The following is a 15,771-nucleotide window of genomic DNA, read 5'->3' as shown; positions in this document are numbered from 1 at the left end:
TCTTGCACAGGCTTCCTGAGTGGTATGGAGAGTGACCTAGGGCTTCAGGGTCCGGAGTACACACACTCACAGTGATAGAAACCAACTCAGGATTTAGGAATGGGAGTTCTTGGAGACCTTGATGAGGGGCTTTCCAGTCATGTTCTGAGGGCAGGGGCATCCTGTGGTAGGCGGAGGGGGAACAAGCCCTGGGGAAGTTAAATGTGAAGGTAAATAATTTTTTCTCCAAAGATCTAACAGAACAAGGCAGGGGAGGAGCACAGTAGGGATGGCTTCCAGAAGGACTAACACATAGGGCTTGCCTTCTTTTACCAACTCAGATTCCCTCCAGCCAGAGAAGCAGCTACCAGGGGCTTGGTCAGAACATGTAAAGGTAAATGAACCAGTCACTGCCACCTGGGCAAAGGATATCTGTTGGGAAAACAATGGACACCCCAAAAAACCTGGGAGGAAGAGCTGAGAAATTAGACACTTTGGGGAATAAGGGCGTTGGAAGATTCCACATATTCTTGGGAGTCTACAAGACCCCCACGCATGCCCATGATGGGGCACAGAAAAGACCTGAGACGCTCTCAGTGCTCACCTCTGGCTGAACTGCAGGCTCTGAGTAAGCAGGAAGTGAAGGGGAAGGCAGGAAGTGAAGGGGAAGGCAGGAAGTGAAGGGGAAGGCAGGAAGTGAAGGGGAAGGCAGGAAGTGAAGGGGAAGGCAGGAAGTGAAGGGGAAGGCAGAGTCACAAACCGCCCAGGTGAGCGCTCAGGGTGTGGACCAACACACAGAGCCCAGCTACAAAGACTGGGAAAAAAAACATCTTTTGACTCCAGGTGTTTAAGAAACTCTGTCAAATTACTATCTGCGCACTAAGCAAATGGAATAGTGATCCCCTTCATGACAAAGAGTATAGTCATTACTAAAATAGTTTAGGAAAGTCACTTAAAAACAAAACAAAAAACTACTAGCCATGCAACCAGCAACAACAAACCACAGGGAAGAGAGAGAATCTGCCATCCAGAATTATCAAATTATAATATTCTAAATGTCAAGTTTTCAGCAAAAATTATGAGGCATGCAAAGAAGCAAGATGTACCATTCATTCACAGAAAAAAAAAAAAAAAAGGCCAATTAGTAAAAAATGTCCTTGAAGCAGCCCAGGATTGAATTTACTAGACAAAGTCTTTCCATTAACTCTCTTAAATATACTCAAAGAGCTAAAGGAAACCATGGCAAAAGAACAAAGAGAAGAAAACAACATCTCAACCAAGAGAGAATATCAATAAAGAGAGAGATTATAAAGAGGAATCAAATAGAACTTCTGGAGTTGAAAAGTATAACTGATACGAAAATTTTGCTAGAGAAGCCCCACAGCAGATTTGAGCAGACAGAAGGAAAAATTAGAGACCAGGTGGATAGGTCATGTGAAATACTCCAGTCTGAAGGGCATAAAAGCCAAAAGAGGCCGAGCATGATGGCTCACACCTGTAATCCCAGCACTTTGGGAGGCTGAGGAAGGCAGATTGTTTGAGGTTGGGAGTTTGAGAACAGCAAACAGAAAAATAAAATAAATTAATTAATAGCTGGGCGTGGTGCCTGTAATCTCAGCTACTCAGGAGCCTGAGGCAGGAGAATCACTTGAATTAGGGAAGCGGAGGTTACAGTGAGCCAAGATCATGCCACTGCACTCCAGCCTGAATGACAGAGTGAGACTCCATCTCAAAACAAACAGAAACAAAAGAATTTTTAAAATGAACAGAATTTAACTGGCCTGTAGGACAACATCAAACATACCAACAGCACACTTAACAGCAGGGTCAGAAGAAGAGCAGAGAGAGAATGGAGCACTCAAAAATATTTGAAGAAAAATGGTAGAGACAGAAAGTAAAATGGTGGTTGCCAGGGGCTTGTGGGGAGGAGGAATGTGGAGTTAAGTGTTTGATGGGGACAGAGTTTCAGTTTTCCAAGATGAAAGTTACGAGGCCAGATGGTGGCGCTGACTGCACTGCATTATGAATGTGTTTAATATCACTGAACGGTACACTTAAAATGGGATAAATTTCGTGTGTATTTTACTACAATACTTTTTTAAATATTTGAAGTAATAATGGCCAAAAACTTTCCAAATATGATGAAACTTATGAATCTACACATTCAAGAAGCTCCATGAGCTTCAAGTAGAATAAATTCAAAAAGATCCACACAGAAAAACAAAATTAAATTACTGAAAGCCAAAGACAAAAAGAGAATCTTGAGAGCAGGAAGAGAGAAGATTAACAGCCAATTTCTCATCAAAAACCATAAAGAACAGAAGGCAATGGGATGTTGTACTTAAAGTACTGAAAGAGAAAACACTGTCCACCAAGAAGTCTATGTCAAGTGAAATGATTCTTCGAAACTAAAGGAGAAATTAGGACACTTCTGAATAAATAAATATTGAGAGAGTTCATTGCCAGTAGGCCTGCCCTACAAAAACTGACAGCTCAGGATGAAATCAAAGGGTACTAGACAGTAACTTGAAGCCATATTAAGAAATAAAGAGTCGGCCGGGCATGGTGGCTCAAGCCTGTAATCCCAGCACTTTGGGAGGCCAAGATGGGTGGATCATGAGGTCAGGAGATTGACACCATCCTGGCTAACATGGTGAAACCTCGTCTCTACTAAATATACAAAAAATTAGCTGAGCTTGGTGGAGGGCGCCTGTAGTCCCAGCTACTCAGGAGGCTGAGGCAGGAGAATGGCGTGAACCCGGGAGGCGGAGCTTGCAGTGAGCTGAGATCCGGCCACTGCACTCCAGCCTGGGCAACAGAGCGAGACTCCATCTCAAAAAAAAAAAAAAAGAAAGAAAGAAAGAAAGAACTGGCTGGGTGCAGTGGATCACACCTGTAATCCCAGCACTTTGGGAGGCTGAGGTAGGCAGGTTGCAAGGTCAGGGGTTCGAGACCAGCCTGGCCAACATAGTGAAACTCCATCTCTACTAAAAATCCAAAAAAAAAGTAGCCGAGTGTGGTGGTGGGCACCTGTAATCCCAGCTACTTTGGAGGCTGAGGCAGGAGAATCAGTTGAACCTGGGAGGCAGAGGTCGCAGTGAGCCGAGATGGTGCCACTGCACTCCAGCCCGGGCAACAGTGTGAGACTCCATCTCAAAAAGAAAAAGAAGAAAAGAAATAAAAAACACTAATAAAGGTATCAGTTTTGGTAATTTGTATGTTAATAGGAATTTATCCATTACATCTAGGTTATCTACATTACGAATGTATGTAATGTCACTAAGCATGCTTAAATGGAATAAATTTTATCGATATTATGTGTTAGTGTACAATTGTTCACATATTCTCTTATAGTCTTCTTTATTTATATAGGTCAGTAGTGATGTTCCCGTTTTCATTTCTGATTTTAATAATTAGAGCCTTCTCTTTTTTCTTAGTCTAGTTAAAGGTTTGTAAATTTTATTGTTGCTTTCAAAAAACTAATTTTAGGCTTCATTGGTTCTATTGTTTTTCTATTCTCAATTTCTTTATTTGCTCCCTTTATTCTACATATAATCTTTATTTTCTTCCTTCTTCTAGGTTTGGGTTTAGTTTGCTCTTCCTTTTCCTGGTTCCTTAAGGTGTGAAGTTAGATTACCGAATTGAGATCTTTCTTGTTTTTTAACATAAGCATTTATAGCTATAAATTTCCCTCCATAAACTGTTTTGCCGTATCCCATAAGTTTTGATTTGTTATATAATCACTGTCATTTATCCCATAGTATTTTCTAACTTCTCTTTTGATTTCTTCTTTGATCAACTGGTTAAGTGTGTGTTTTTTAATTGCCACATATTTGTGAATTTTCCAGTTTTCCTTTTGTTATTGATTTCTAATTTCCATTGTGGTCAGAGAAGATACATTATATGATTTCAATAGTTTTAAATTTATTGAGACTTGTTTTTTGGACTAACGTATGGTCTAATCTGGAGGACTGAGAAGAATGTGTATTCGGGAAGAATGTGTATTCGGGAAGAATGTGTATTCTGCTGTTGTTGGGTTGAGTGTTTTATATATGGCCATATTAGATCTAGCTTGTTTATAGTGTTCTTCAAGTTCTCTATTTTGTTATTGATCTTTGATCTAGTTCTATTTAAAAATTTTTTTTTTAATCATTGGAAGTGACTTATTGAAGTCTTCAAATATTATTGTTGAGCTGCAATTGCCTATTTCTGTCTTCAATTCTGTCCATTTATGCTTGGTATATTTTGGGGGTCTGATGTTAGGTACATAAATGTTTATAATTGTTAGGTACATAAATGTTTATAACTGATGTTAGGTACATAAATGTTATAAAATGATGGCTTATGCCTGTAATCCCAACTACTCGGGAGGTTGAGATGAGAGGATTGTTTGAGGCCAAGAGTTCGAGACCAGCCTGGGTAACATAGCAAGACCCTGGTCCCTAAAAAAATTTTTTTTAATTAGCGAAGTATGGTGGTGTGCACCTGTAGTCCCAGCTACCTGGGAAACTGAGGTGGGAGGATCACTTGAGTCCAGGAGTTTGAGGCTGCAGTGAGTTATGACTGTGCCACTGCACTCCAGCCTGGGCAAAAAAGCAACACCCTGTCTCTAATTGTTTTAATGGTGCTGGGACAACTGGATATCTACACACGAAATCATAAAGTTGCACTATATCTCACACCAACAAATTAACTAAAAATGGATCAAAGCCCCACATATATGAGATAAAGCCATAAAACTCCTAGAAGGAAACATAAGAGTAAATATGCATGACCTTATATTGGGCAATGGTTTTTTAGATACGACACCAGAAGCACAAGCAACAAAAGGAAAAATAGATAAATTGGATGTCATCAAAATTAAAAAATTTTGTGCATCAAAGGACACTATGAAGAGAGCAAAACAACCCATACAAGGGGAGAACATGCTTGTAAATCATAATTCTGATAAGGAGCTAACATCCAGAATATATAAAGAACTCTTACAAATCAACAACAAAAAGTCAACCCAATTTAAAAATAGGCAAAGTCCTGTAATAGACATTTCTCCAAGGAAGATATGCAAATGGCCAATACACGCAGGAAAATAAGCCCAATATTATTGGTCATTAGGGAAATGTAAATCCACAGCACAATGACATGCTACTGATACTTCACACCCACTAAGGTGGTTATAATTTAACACACACATACACCAACAAATAGAAGGTAGCAGATGCTGACAAGGACAAAGAGAAACTGGAATGCCTGTACGTTGCTAGTGAGAATATAAAATGGTACAAATGCTGTGAAAAACAGTCTGACAGGTCCTCAAAATGTGAACATGGAATTCCATACAACTCATCAGTTCCCAATCCTAGGTATATACCCAACAGAATTAAAAAGAGGTGTTCAAACAAAAACGTGTACAAGAATGTTTATAGGGCCAGGCACACACCTGTAATCCCAGCACTTCGGGAGGCCGAGGTGGGAGGATCACTTGAGGTCAGGAGTTCAAGACCAGCCTGGCCAACATGGTGAAACCCCACCTCTACCAAAAATATAAAAAATTAGCCAGGTATGGTGGTACACACCTGTAATCCCAGCTACTTGGGAGGCTGAAGCAGGAGAATCACTTGAACCCAGGAGGTGGAGGTGGCAGTGAGCTGAGATGGTGCCACTGCACTCCAGCCTGGGTGACAGAGGGAGACTCTGTCTCAAAAAAAAAAAAAAAAAAAAAAAAGAAGAATGTTTATAGAAGCACTATTCACAGTAGCCAAAAGTTGAAAAGAACCCAAAAGTCCATCAGCAGATGAACGGATAAATGAAATGTGGTGTCATTATGATGGAATACGATTCAGCCATAAAAAGGAATGGCATTCTGAAACATAGCCCAACACAGGTGTACCTTGAAAACATGCTCAGTGAACGAAGCTAGACACAGAGAGCACATATTCTATGACTCCATCTATATGAAATGTGCAAAACAGGTAAATCCATATAGAGACAAGTAGAATAGCAGTGGTTGCCAGGGGCTGGGTGTGGCTGCTTAATACTACGGGTTTCCTTCTGGAGCGAAGATAGTTCTGGAACTAGGTAGTGGGGATGGTTGCACAACATTGTGGCTGCACTAAATGTCACTGAATCGCACACTTTAAAATGGGTAAAATGGTAAATTTTATGTTATGGTTGATCACAGTTTAAATAAAATTACACCTGCCAAGGGTTTCTAAGAATGAAGCCCTGAGTGCCGCAGTACTGGATACTATCGGCATTTTAAATCTTGTTTGCTCTTACAGGTGGGAGGTGTGTGTTTAAATCTGAGAAACTTTAGTTATTAATGAGATCAACTAGCTGTTCATCTCATTAAGGCTTATTGGAAATTTAAAATTTTTAATCTTGTATTCAATTCTTTTGTATCTTATCCTGTTTTAGTGGTAAGGACTTTAAAATTTTCACATTAATCTTCCATCTGTCATGGAGATTGCAAGTACTTTCTGGCTGTTCATATCATCATTTGTATACCCAACGATTCCTTCGGGGCTGTGATGGGAATGTCATGGATGCTGAGCTAAGCTGAGGCACGTGGACCAGTCTCCAGTGCCCAACCATGCCGGGTTTCCAGGGGACATACGTTGTAGGTGCTCTGGTCAAGGTTTATGCTTTCGTTCACATCTGACCCTCTAACATTCCCACTGGGCATTTTATACTTGGGTCTGCCAGGCTGATGGGCTTCCTTTCCCATTGTATTTTCACACTGTCATGGCAGGGGTACAGGTAGGGGCTGCTGGGTGCAGTGACTTTGTCTCTCATCTAGCCCTTCGGTGAGCGTGGCCTGGGACAGTCACTCTGATCCTAGGTGTACAATCATGTCACCTACAGATACCACAAATTCGCACCACGTTTCAATTTCTTGGCATGTGGCTTCGGCCAAGGTACAAACACAGAGTAAGGCTCTTGTCTTCAGTAAAGCTCCCAGGCGTCTGGGCAGTGTGGCTGACTGTGTCCCCATCGGACTCTTTTCTCATCCAGAAGAGGCTGGAAGGACATTGGGAGATGTTGGTAGTTCCTGGTCAGAACCAGCCTCAGGCTGTGCTGGGCTCAGGCCCTGGGACAGAGGAGCTTGCCTGTGATAGTCTCTGCCCCAGGGTCAGGGGCAGCCCTGCCCGATGACCTCCTGAGCATAGGACAGCTTTGCCAACCCCGATGTCCTCCACTCACCACACAACCCTCACTCCACACCTGCCTCTCCAAGGTGGAGGCGCCTCCCCAACCTCAGGCCCTGACCTGCACCCGCCCCTCTCAGGACACCTGACCAGGGCTCCAGGGGACAGCAGTCCAGACCCAAAGGCCAGTCCCTGAGCCTTGTCCTCCTAATGACTTGACTATCCAGAGGCCTTGCTGGAATGTTCTGTTTCCTTCTCAGGGGAGGAGAGGTCCTCCCTCTCCTCCTACCCTTGGCAGACATCAGGATCTCAGAAAATCCCAGAGCCCACCAGGAAGCACTGTCCTCAAGCACATTTTCCCAACACAGGCACTTCGTCCTGGCTCTCCCAGTCGCAGCCACACCAGCCCACCCCATGAAGTCCCTGCAGACAGAGGCTGGGCATCCTCCTGGCCCCACGCCGGGCACAGTCACGAGACCTGCCAGGTGGAAGTCACCAGGTCAGCCCCAGAGAGGCCACACCCTCCCTCCTGGTGTTCCCGGGGACAGGCTCAGCCAGGGGTGCAGGCCCTGCCCAGGACCAGCCGAGTGTTAGGAGCAGAGTGAGGACAAGTCATGGCAAGGGAAGCAGAAATAACGAGGGTCCTCCCGGCTCCAAACACCAACACGGAAGGGGAGGGCGTTGCTGAGTCTCCTGCTAGGAAAACACAGGTCCTGGGCATATAAAAGCCCCAGCAGCTGACAGGCTCAGACACACACTCACTCACACACTCACTCACTCACACCTCCCCCAGCTCACCTCCTCCCCACCCCAGCATGGCCGCGTCCACCATGTCCGTCTGCTCCAGCGCCTGCACCGACTCCTGGCAGGTGGACGACTGCCCAGAGAGCTGCTGCGAGCCCCCCTGCTGCGCCCCCAGCTGCTGCGCCCCCAGCTGCTGCGCCCCTGCCTCCTGCCTGACCCTGGTCTGCACCCCAGTGAGCTGTGTGTCCAGCCCCTGCTGCCAAGCGGCCTGTGAGCCCAGCCCCTGCCAATCAGGGTGCACCAGCTCCTGCACACCCTCATGCTGCCAGCAGTCTAGCTGCCAGCCGGCTTGCTGCACCTCCTCCCCCTGCCAGCAGGTCTCCTGCGTACCCGTCTGCTACAAGCCTGTGTGCTTCGTGCCTACCTGCTCTGAGCCTTCCTCTTCATGCTGCCAGCAGTCTAGCTGCCAGCCGGCTTGCTGCACCTCCTCCCCCTGCCAGCAGGCCTGCTGTGTGCCTGTCTGCTGCAAGCCCGTCTGCTGCGTGCCCACCTGCTCTGAGGATTCCTCCTCATGCTGCCAGCAGTCTAGCTGCCAGCCGGCTTGCTGCACCTCCTCCCCGTGTCAGCAGTCCTCCTGTGTGCCCATCTGCTCCAAACCTGTCTGCTGCAAGTCCCTCTGCTGTGCGCCCGTCTGCTCTGGGGCTTCCACATCATGCTGCCAGCAGTTTAGCTGCCAGCCAGCTTGCTGCACCACCTCCTGCTGCAGACCCTCCTCCTCCATGTCCCTCCTCTGCCGCCCCGTGTGCAGGTCTGCCTGCTGCGTACCCGTCTCCTCCTGCTGTGCCCCTGCCTCCTCCTGCCAGACCAGCTGCTGCTACCCGGCCTCCCGCGTGTCCCTCCTCTGCCGCCCCACGTGCTCCCGCCCGGCCTGCTACAGCCTCTGCTCTGGCCAGAAGTCCAGCTGCTGACGGCGCTGAATGTCATCCAGAGTCCCTTCCCACCTGGGGCTGACCTCCCAGCGGGCTCAGCCAGCTCCTCCCTCTCTGGCATTGACACCCTCAGAATATGGGGCAGGCTCTTTGTCTTAGGGACCAGGATGCTCCCCCAGTCCTTCCCAGATGCTGGCTGCATGGGGGACCCCAGCTGCTCCCCCAGAACCAAGTTCTGCAGAACTGACCCCAGCAGGCCTGGTTCCACCCTGGGCAGTGCCCCTCTGAGTTCTAATAAAGCCGCCTCTGTCTCACACCAACCTCTGTCCTGTCTGTGGACCCCCGGGGGGCACAGGGTGAGGTGGGAAGTGATGCCACCCCTGACTGCAGGGACAGTCCTGACCCCCAGCAGGCCTGGTTCCACCCTGGGCAGCGCCCCTCTGAGTCCTAGGAAAGCTGCCCCTGTCTCTGTCGACCTTCGACCCTGTCTGTGGACCCCGAGGGGCATGGGATAGGCAGGAAGCAATGCGCCTGGTGCTGGCCTCTGTGAACCCTGAAGGCCAGGCTCCCTCTTAGCCCCGTGGGCCCCCAGCCCCAGCACGTGACACTCCAGACCTTCTTAGGGAAGCTGCCTCTGGAACCAAGGCCAGGAGTTTTGGGACAAAGTGGACCCTGGCAGCAGCTCTGGGCCCCTGAGCCACATTCACCCTCCCCAGCTCCATGGCTGCCCCTCAGGACTGGGGTAGCCCACCCGGGGCCTGGCTCCACCCAGCAGCTTCACCGGTCCTGTTACCCCTGGGGAGACCAGCTATGGACCACAGTGCCCGTCCCTGCAGCCCTCGTCTCCTCCACAGTAAGACGTGGGACAGCCCCTCCCCCGGGACTTGAGCCCAGAAGCCTGGGGTTCTTCATGGGGTTCTTGAATACTCATTGCTCAGGCATCGCTGGCGAGAGCACAGATGGGCAGGGACCATCTAACCAACTAACCAAGCCTGCGGCCCCCCTGCCCCATGCAGCCTCGCCTAGAGATTCAGGGTCCTGGCTCCCTCCTGATCCTGTGGTCCTGGACTCTGACCCCGAGGACCCTGTCCCCACATCCCCAACCTCCCAGCTCTCTCCCAAATAGCCCTCAGCTCTGCCTGCCACCCTCCGTCCCAGATGCCACGTTGGGCGAGTGGTACGAGCCGCCACACTCTTTCCACCGGGTCGCTGTGTGCATTCGAGAGACCAGGTCCGGCTCCAGAAAATGACCCTTGCATGTCAATGCCAGAGGCCTCCAGCCCCAGCACCAGGACCTCCCGGAGTCCCACCTGACAGAGTTCACCGTGGTCAGCACAGCCACCTCCCTCACTCCCCTCGAGGCAGACCACCCAGGACAGACCACCCAGCAGCAGCCATTCCCCGGGCCAGAGGCCAAACTGACACAGCCTCGTCCATCTCCTTGGAAGCAAAGCCAGGTCCCCATGAAGGGACAGATGAGGGCCTCCAGGGACAGAGATGTTTGCTTCCCGCCCTGGTTCTCCAGGTAGCTGGTGGGGCCAAGACTTCATCCTAGGGCTCCAGGGCCATCCTGGGGAGGAGCTCCCCACACATACGTGTCTGAGCCCCACCTCACTGTGCCCACTGATGGCCTCAGGTGAGAACAGAGAGCTAGGAGGAGGGCCCAGGGCTGGCTCTCTGACCTCCTCCACATTTGTCATTGTCCCCCACCTGCCCTTGTCCGAGGCACCAAAAGGACCCAGCCTGTCTGGCCATCCCCAGGGAGGACACCTCCTGGTGACCAGAGCTGTGGGGGGTCTCAGCTCTGACCCCTGCTCTGGGTCTCCATTCGATGTTCTCCTGCCTCATCAGAGCTTCAACCCCTAGTGAAAGCACCTTGGAAAACAGATCCTCAAAATGTCACTCACTGTGTGACCCTGTGACCCTGTCAGTCTAGTTCTAGGCATCTACCTCAGAGGAATGAAACAAACATTCACACACAGATTTGTGTGCCCATGTACACAGCACCACTGACAGTAGCCAAGAAGTGGAAAGAGCCCAGATGTCCATCAGAGGATGAATGGACAAGCAAAACACAGCCTATCCACACAAGCAAAACGCAGCCCATTCCCATGCGGAATATTATTCAGCCATGAAAACGGATCAAATACTGATACAGGCTACAACATGCATGAGCCTTGAAAGCATGATGCTCAGCGAGAGGCCACATGTAGTGGGATTCTATTTGTATGAAAGACTCAGAACAGGCAAATCCACAGAGAAAGAAAGTAGATAAGTGGGTGACCAAGGCTGGGGGAGGGGCTCATGAGAGGAGACTGCTTATGGGTGTGGTTTTTGGAGTGGGAATGTTATAAAATTACATATTGGTGATGGCTGAAAAACCCTGGGAATTTACTAAAAACCAATGGACCGTGCACCTGCAGTGGGTGAACTCCATGGCTTGTGAATTTTCTCTCGGTCAATGTGTTAAAAACAAATAGCCTCAGCCCTCCGTTTGGGATGGCCACTGGCCAATGCCTCCACCTCCTGTTCATCCAAATAAAAATGAATGGTGCCAGAGCAGTGATAGAAAACGGAGGCATGCCATCCACAGACCAGGTCAGTAAAGATTTTCTGGGAAAGGCAAGACAAAATGATCAGGATCTATTGACTTTAAATCCAACAGAAAGAAAGGCAGGAGAAGGACTCTGAAGACAAATGAGTTTTCCCGGAGACCCTAGCAAAGGGACCATATATGAGGATGACTGTGGGCACTCAGTCGTCTTTAACTGAGAGGTTGAGTTCTGAAGAAGAGCCATTCCTTGCCCTGCAACCAGCAGGAGAACCAGGAAGGGTGGGGCTGGCCCAGGAGACTCCCAGCCTAGGTCCCAAGCTGGAGAGGAAGAGGCCACACCCCAGGAAGCTCTGGATGCCAAGATAAACTGGAGCCCCCATGTCCAATCAGAGATGAACAAGGCCCCCCTCATCAGAGCCCCAGCATCAGCTCTGGGTGCAGAATATGTGTATCTATGTGCAGAAAACCTTTCAGCAATGAATGCCAAACAATCTCGACCCTCACTTAAAAATGTGAACAACAACTAAGAGTCCTCAGACATGTGAGGAAATCACAGTATGACAGAGAAGCAAAGTCGGAACAAACGATGATGCAGATGCGAGGAAACAAAGAGGCTGTCGCTACATGAAACAAGAACAGGGCGCTACCAAAAAGGAGGAGGAAGAGGAAGAAGGAAAACACCCCAAGTTCCAGGAGATTGAAAGTGCGACACTCTAAACACACATGAAACTCAATGATGGTCTGCATAATAGACCCTGAAAGCAGAATTGCTGATACAGTGACCCCATTTCAGGCAAGGATTGACCCAAACCCAATGCAGAAGGACAGAGATAAAGCCAAGAAGAGCCTGAGATCTGAGTGGGAAGAACCCAGGAGACCCAGGGTCTGTGATCCTCACCAGGATCACAGTGGGGAGAAAATCCAAGAATGGAAGAAAATCATCAAACCCATATGGAAATAAAAGTTCCTTGAACTAAAGGAAGATGGGACCGAGGGGATGAACACAGCTGATGACAGTGTTGGGGGAGGGGTCTGGTGAAATGAATGAAGTACAAGAAGGAGACAATAGTGCCAGGTTCTAGACAAAGGAAAGGCTTCACAAGAAGATCAAAGTTATGCAAATATGAGACCCATTGGTAGCCCAGCCTCTACCAAGATGGAGGGAAGAAATTCTGCACGTAGACTCTGCTGTGGCAGGTGTCAGCGGGAAGGCTGTTCTTAAACAACAGGGATCTGGATAGTTTACCACCCACGATGCTTTCTGAAACTTTTACTAAGCAATCCCCAACAAGAAGAAATACGACCCCCTCTTTCCAAACTTCCACAAAAATCCACAGACGTCCATCAACGAAAATCTAAATAAAATAGTCTAATAAAAATAAGCAGACCTGAAAGATGGAAAAAGAAGTATGCTCACAGATTCAGATTTTCCTTTTTCAGTATAAGAAAATAGTATGGGTATATTTATCCTAAAATTTGGAAATATAAATGAAATGTACTGTGTTCTAAAAAATATAAATTACCTACACTGAGTAACAAAACAAAAAATTTAATACAATGATATCCAGGAAAATATGGAAGTGGTATTGAAAAAGGTCATTCTTCAGAAGGCAGACTCAGATGTTTCAAAGGTGTATACCATTAGTCTTCAATATAAAGACTTTTCTGTGATACTTGAAATATTCCAGAGATCAGAAGAAGCCAGAGGTCCTCTGGATTCCTCTAGTATGACTGGTGACACCCTGATGCCAAAATCAGGAGCAACAGTGAGAAAGATAGGACTGTAGACCAATGTCGTTTAAAAAAATAATATAAGAGATTCTATGAGCCTACATTAACAAACTAAGCCATTATGTAAAGCCATTATGGGAAGTAGTACAGAAGTTCCTCAAAAAATTAAAAATGGAACTACCATGTGATGAGCAATCCCACTTCTGTGTATTTATACAAGACAAATTAAAGCCAGATCTCAGATACCTGCACTGCCATGCTAACTGCAGCACTATTCACAACAGCCAAGATATGGAAGCAACCTAAGTGCCCATCAACAGATGAGTGGATAAAGAAAATGTGGTGAATATGCACGACGGAATACGACTCAGCCACAGAAAGGAGGGAGATCCTGTCATCTGTGGCAACACGGATGAACCTGCAGACACTATGCTAGGTGAAGTGACCCAGGCCACAGAAAGACAAATACTGCAGACCTCACTTATATGTGGAATCTAAAAAAGCCAAGTTCACCAAAGCAGAGAGTAGAGTGGGGGTTCGAGGGGGTGGGGGTGCAGGGAGTGGGGACATGTTGATGGCAGGATACAGCTTCAACTGTGCAGGATGAGTCAGTTCCGGAAACCTCGTGTGCAGCAGGAGGACAGTTGACTGTAACACAGAATGCAACATAGTAACACTGAAATCTTCTAAGAGTCCATTTTAAATGTCTCATCACAAAATAAAGGTAACTATGTGGGGTGATGGACATATTAATTAGCTTGACTTTGGTAATCATCACACAATGTGTGATCAAGATGTCATGCTGTACACCTTGAATTTATATAATTCTTGTTTGTCGATGATATCTCAATAAAGCTGGGGAAAAAGGGATAATAAGCCATTATCAAGCAATGTTTATCTCAGATAGCTCAAGTTACAAAGGGTATCATTATACTCATAAAATAGAAGCAGAAAAGCCACTGGAACTCTCAGTAGATTAATACACACACACACACACACACACACACACACACACACACACGAACAAACTCATTCCTTCCTTAAAAGCCCGAGGCAAAATTCACAATAAACTAAAGTAGGAAAACACTGCATGCGCGAGACCAAGGCTGTGCTACAAACTAGCAAACACTGGCTTATTGCGGAGGGAGGCACTTCTGTTAACTTTGGAAACAAGACCAGCGGGCTGCTGTCATCGCGTCTCCAGCGTTGTGCTGGGCAGCCAGCCACGACAAAAGGGAGTCAAATAAAACAAAAGACTACATTTTAGAAAAGAAGAATCCAAATGTGTGTCACTTGCAGAAGACCCAGCTGTGGGCCACCCTGCCCTGCAAACTCACATACCCTCCTGGCACCTCCCTCCTCCAACCAGGGCCATTTAATCCCTGCCACTCAGCTCACTCAGATCGCCCAGAGTGTCTGCTTGATTTAAGAAATGGTTTGGGCCAGGCGTGGTGGCTCACGCCTGTAATCCCAGCACTTTGGGAGGCCGAGACGGGCGGATCACAAGGTCAGGAGATCGAGACCATCCTGGCTAACACGGTGAAACCCCGTCTCTACTAAAAACACAAAAAAATTAGCCGGGCGAGGTGGCAGCGCCTGTGGTCCCAGCTACTCGGGAGGCTGAGGCAGGAGAATGGCGGGAACCCGGGAGGCGGAGCTTGCAGTGAGCTGAGATCTGGCCACTGCACTCCAGCCTGGGCGACAGAGCGAGACTCCGTCTCAAAAAAAAAAAAAAAAAAAAAAAAAGAAATGGTTTGGGCCAGGCGTGGTGGCTCACGCCTGTAATCCCAGGCGTGATCACGAGGTCAGGAGATGGAGACCATCCTGGCTAACATGGCGAAACCCTGTCTCTACTAAAAATGCAAAAAGCCAGGCATGGTGGCTCAAGCCTGTAATCCCAGCACTTTGGGAGGCCGAGATGGGCGGATCACTAGGTCAGGAGATCAAGACCATCCTGGCTAACACGGTGAAACCCCATCTCTACTAAAAAATACAAAAAACTAGCCGGGCGTGGTGGCGGGCGCCTGTAGTCCCAGCTACTCAGGAGGCTGAGGCAGGAGAATGGCGTAAACCCGGGAGGCGGAGCTGGCAGTGAGCTGAGATAGCGCCACTGTACTCCAGCTGGGGTGACAGAGCAAGACTCTGTCTCAAAAAAAAAAAAAAAAAAAAAGAAATGGTTTGGTCATTTGACTGTCCACAGAAGCTGCCCTGCTGGCCCCCAGTGGAAAGTTCCATAATCCAAAAAGTCATGTCTCCAATGAGTGCAGGGCTCCAAACTTGTACCTCATGTTGTGGCTGACATAAAAAGACCACATGTGCACTGTGTGTGTCTGTAGTGCACCCACTAATACGATGTCACCCTAGACTTTCTGGCTTTCCTATCATCTCCTGAAAGTAGCACCAAGTCCTTCAGTCCCAGAAAGTGGATTAAGCACACAGTTCTCACACATCCATACTAATAATCACTGAAAGGATATTTAACGAGTTATTAAAGAAAAAGAAATCAAAATTATTTAACAATGAAGAGAGGCTCAGTAGGGTCTTTCATATATTTGTAGAAAAGACAAACAGAAACAGGTTAGAGAGTAAATTGGAGCAGGACACTAATGCACTGGAATAAAATAGTCTTTTATTCAGAAAGCTGAATGAACTGCCACCAATGGGTAGACTTTATCTGATGTCCAATGAA

At 47.5% G+C, this 15,771-nt stretch overlaps 3 protein-coding genes across 5 annotated transcripts in view; 1 reads left to right on the top strand and 2 right to left on the bottom strand.

Moving 5' to 3' along the window:
* CFAP410 (cilia and flagella associated protein 410) overlaps positions 1-15,771 on the bottom strand; it is a 413,721-nt gene that overhangs the window by 296,336 nt on the left and 101,614 nt on the right. The gene's annotated exons all lie outside the window — the stretch shown is intronic.
* TSPEAR (thrombospondin type laminin G domain and EAR repeats) overlaps positions 1-15,771 on the bottom strand; it is a 227,537-nt gene that overhangs the window by 144,412 nt on the left and 67,354 nt on the right. The gene's annotated exons all lie outside the window — the stretch shown is intronic.
* LOC126950642 (keratin-associated protein 10-3-like) lies at positions 7,940-8,836 on the top strand. Of its 3 annotated transcripts, XM_050784484.1 has the most exons (3): positions 7,940-8,245; positions 8,372-8,410; positions 8,498-8,836. In XM_050784484.1, exons 1-3 carry the CDS (start codon positions 7,940-7,942, stop codon positions 8,834-8,836), a joined length of 684 nt encoding a protein of 227 aa, XP_050640441.1. The 3 variants fall into 3 exon arrangements, with proteins under 3 accessions (XP_050640441.1, XP_050640440.1, XP_050640438.1); XM_050784483.1 differs by having other exon boundaries at positions 7,940-8,275; positions 8,372-8,836; XM_050784481.1 differs by having other exon boundaries at positions 7,940-8,649; positions 8,737-8,836.

The sequence above is a fragment of the Macaca thibetana genome, chromosome 3 (assembly GCF_024542745.1).
Source record: "Macaca thibetana thibetana isolate TM-01 chromosome 3, ASM2454274v1, whole genome shotgun sequence".
Lineage (NCBI taxonomy): Eukaryota > Metazoa > Chordata > Mammalia > Primates > Cercopithecidae > Macaca > Macaca thibetana.
This window is presented reverse-complemented; position numbering and strand designations above follow the sequence as displayed.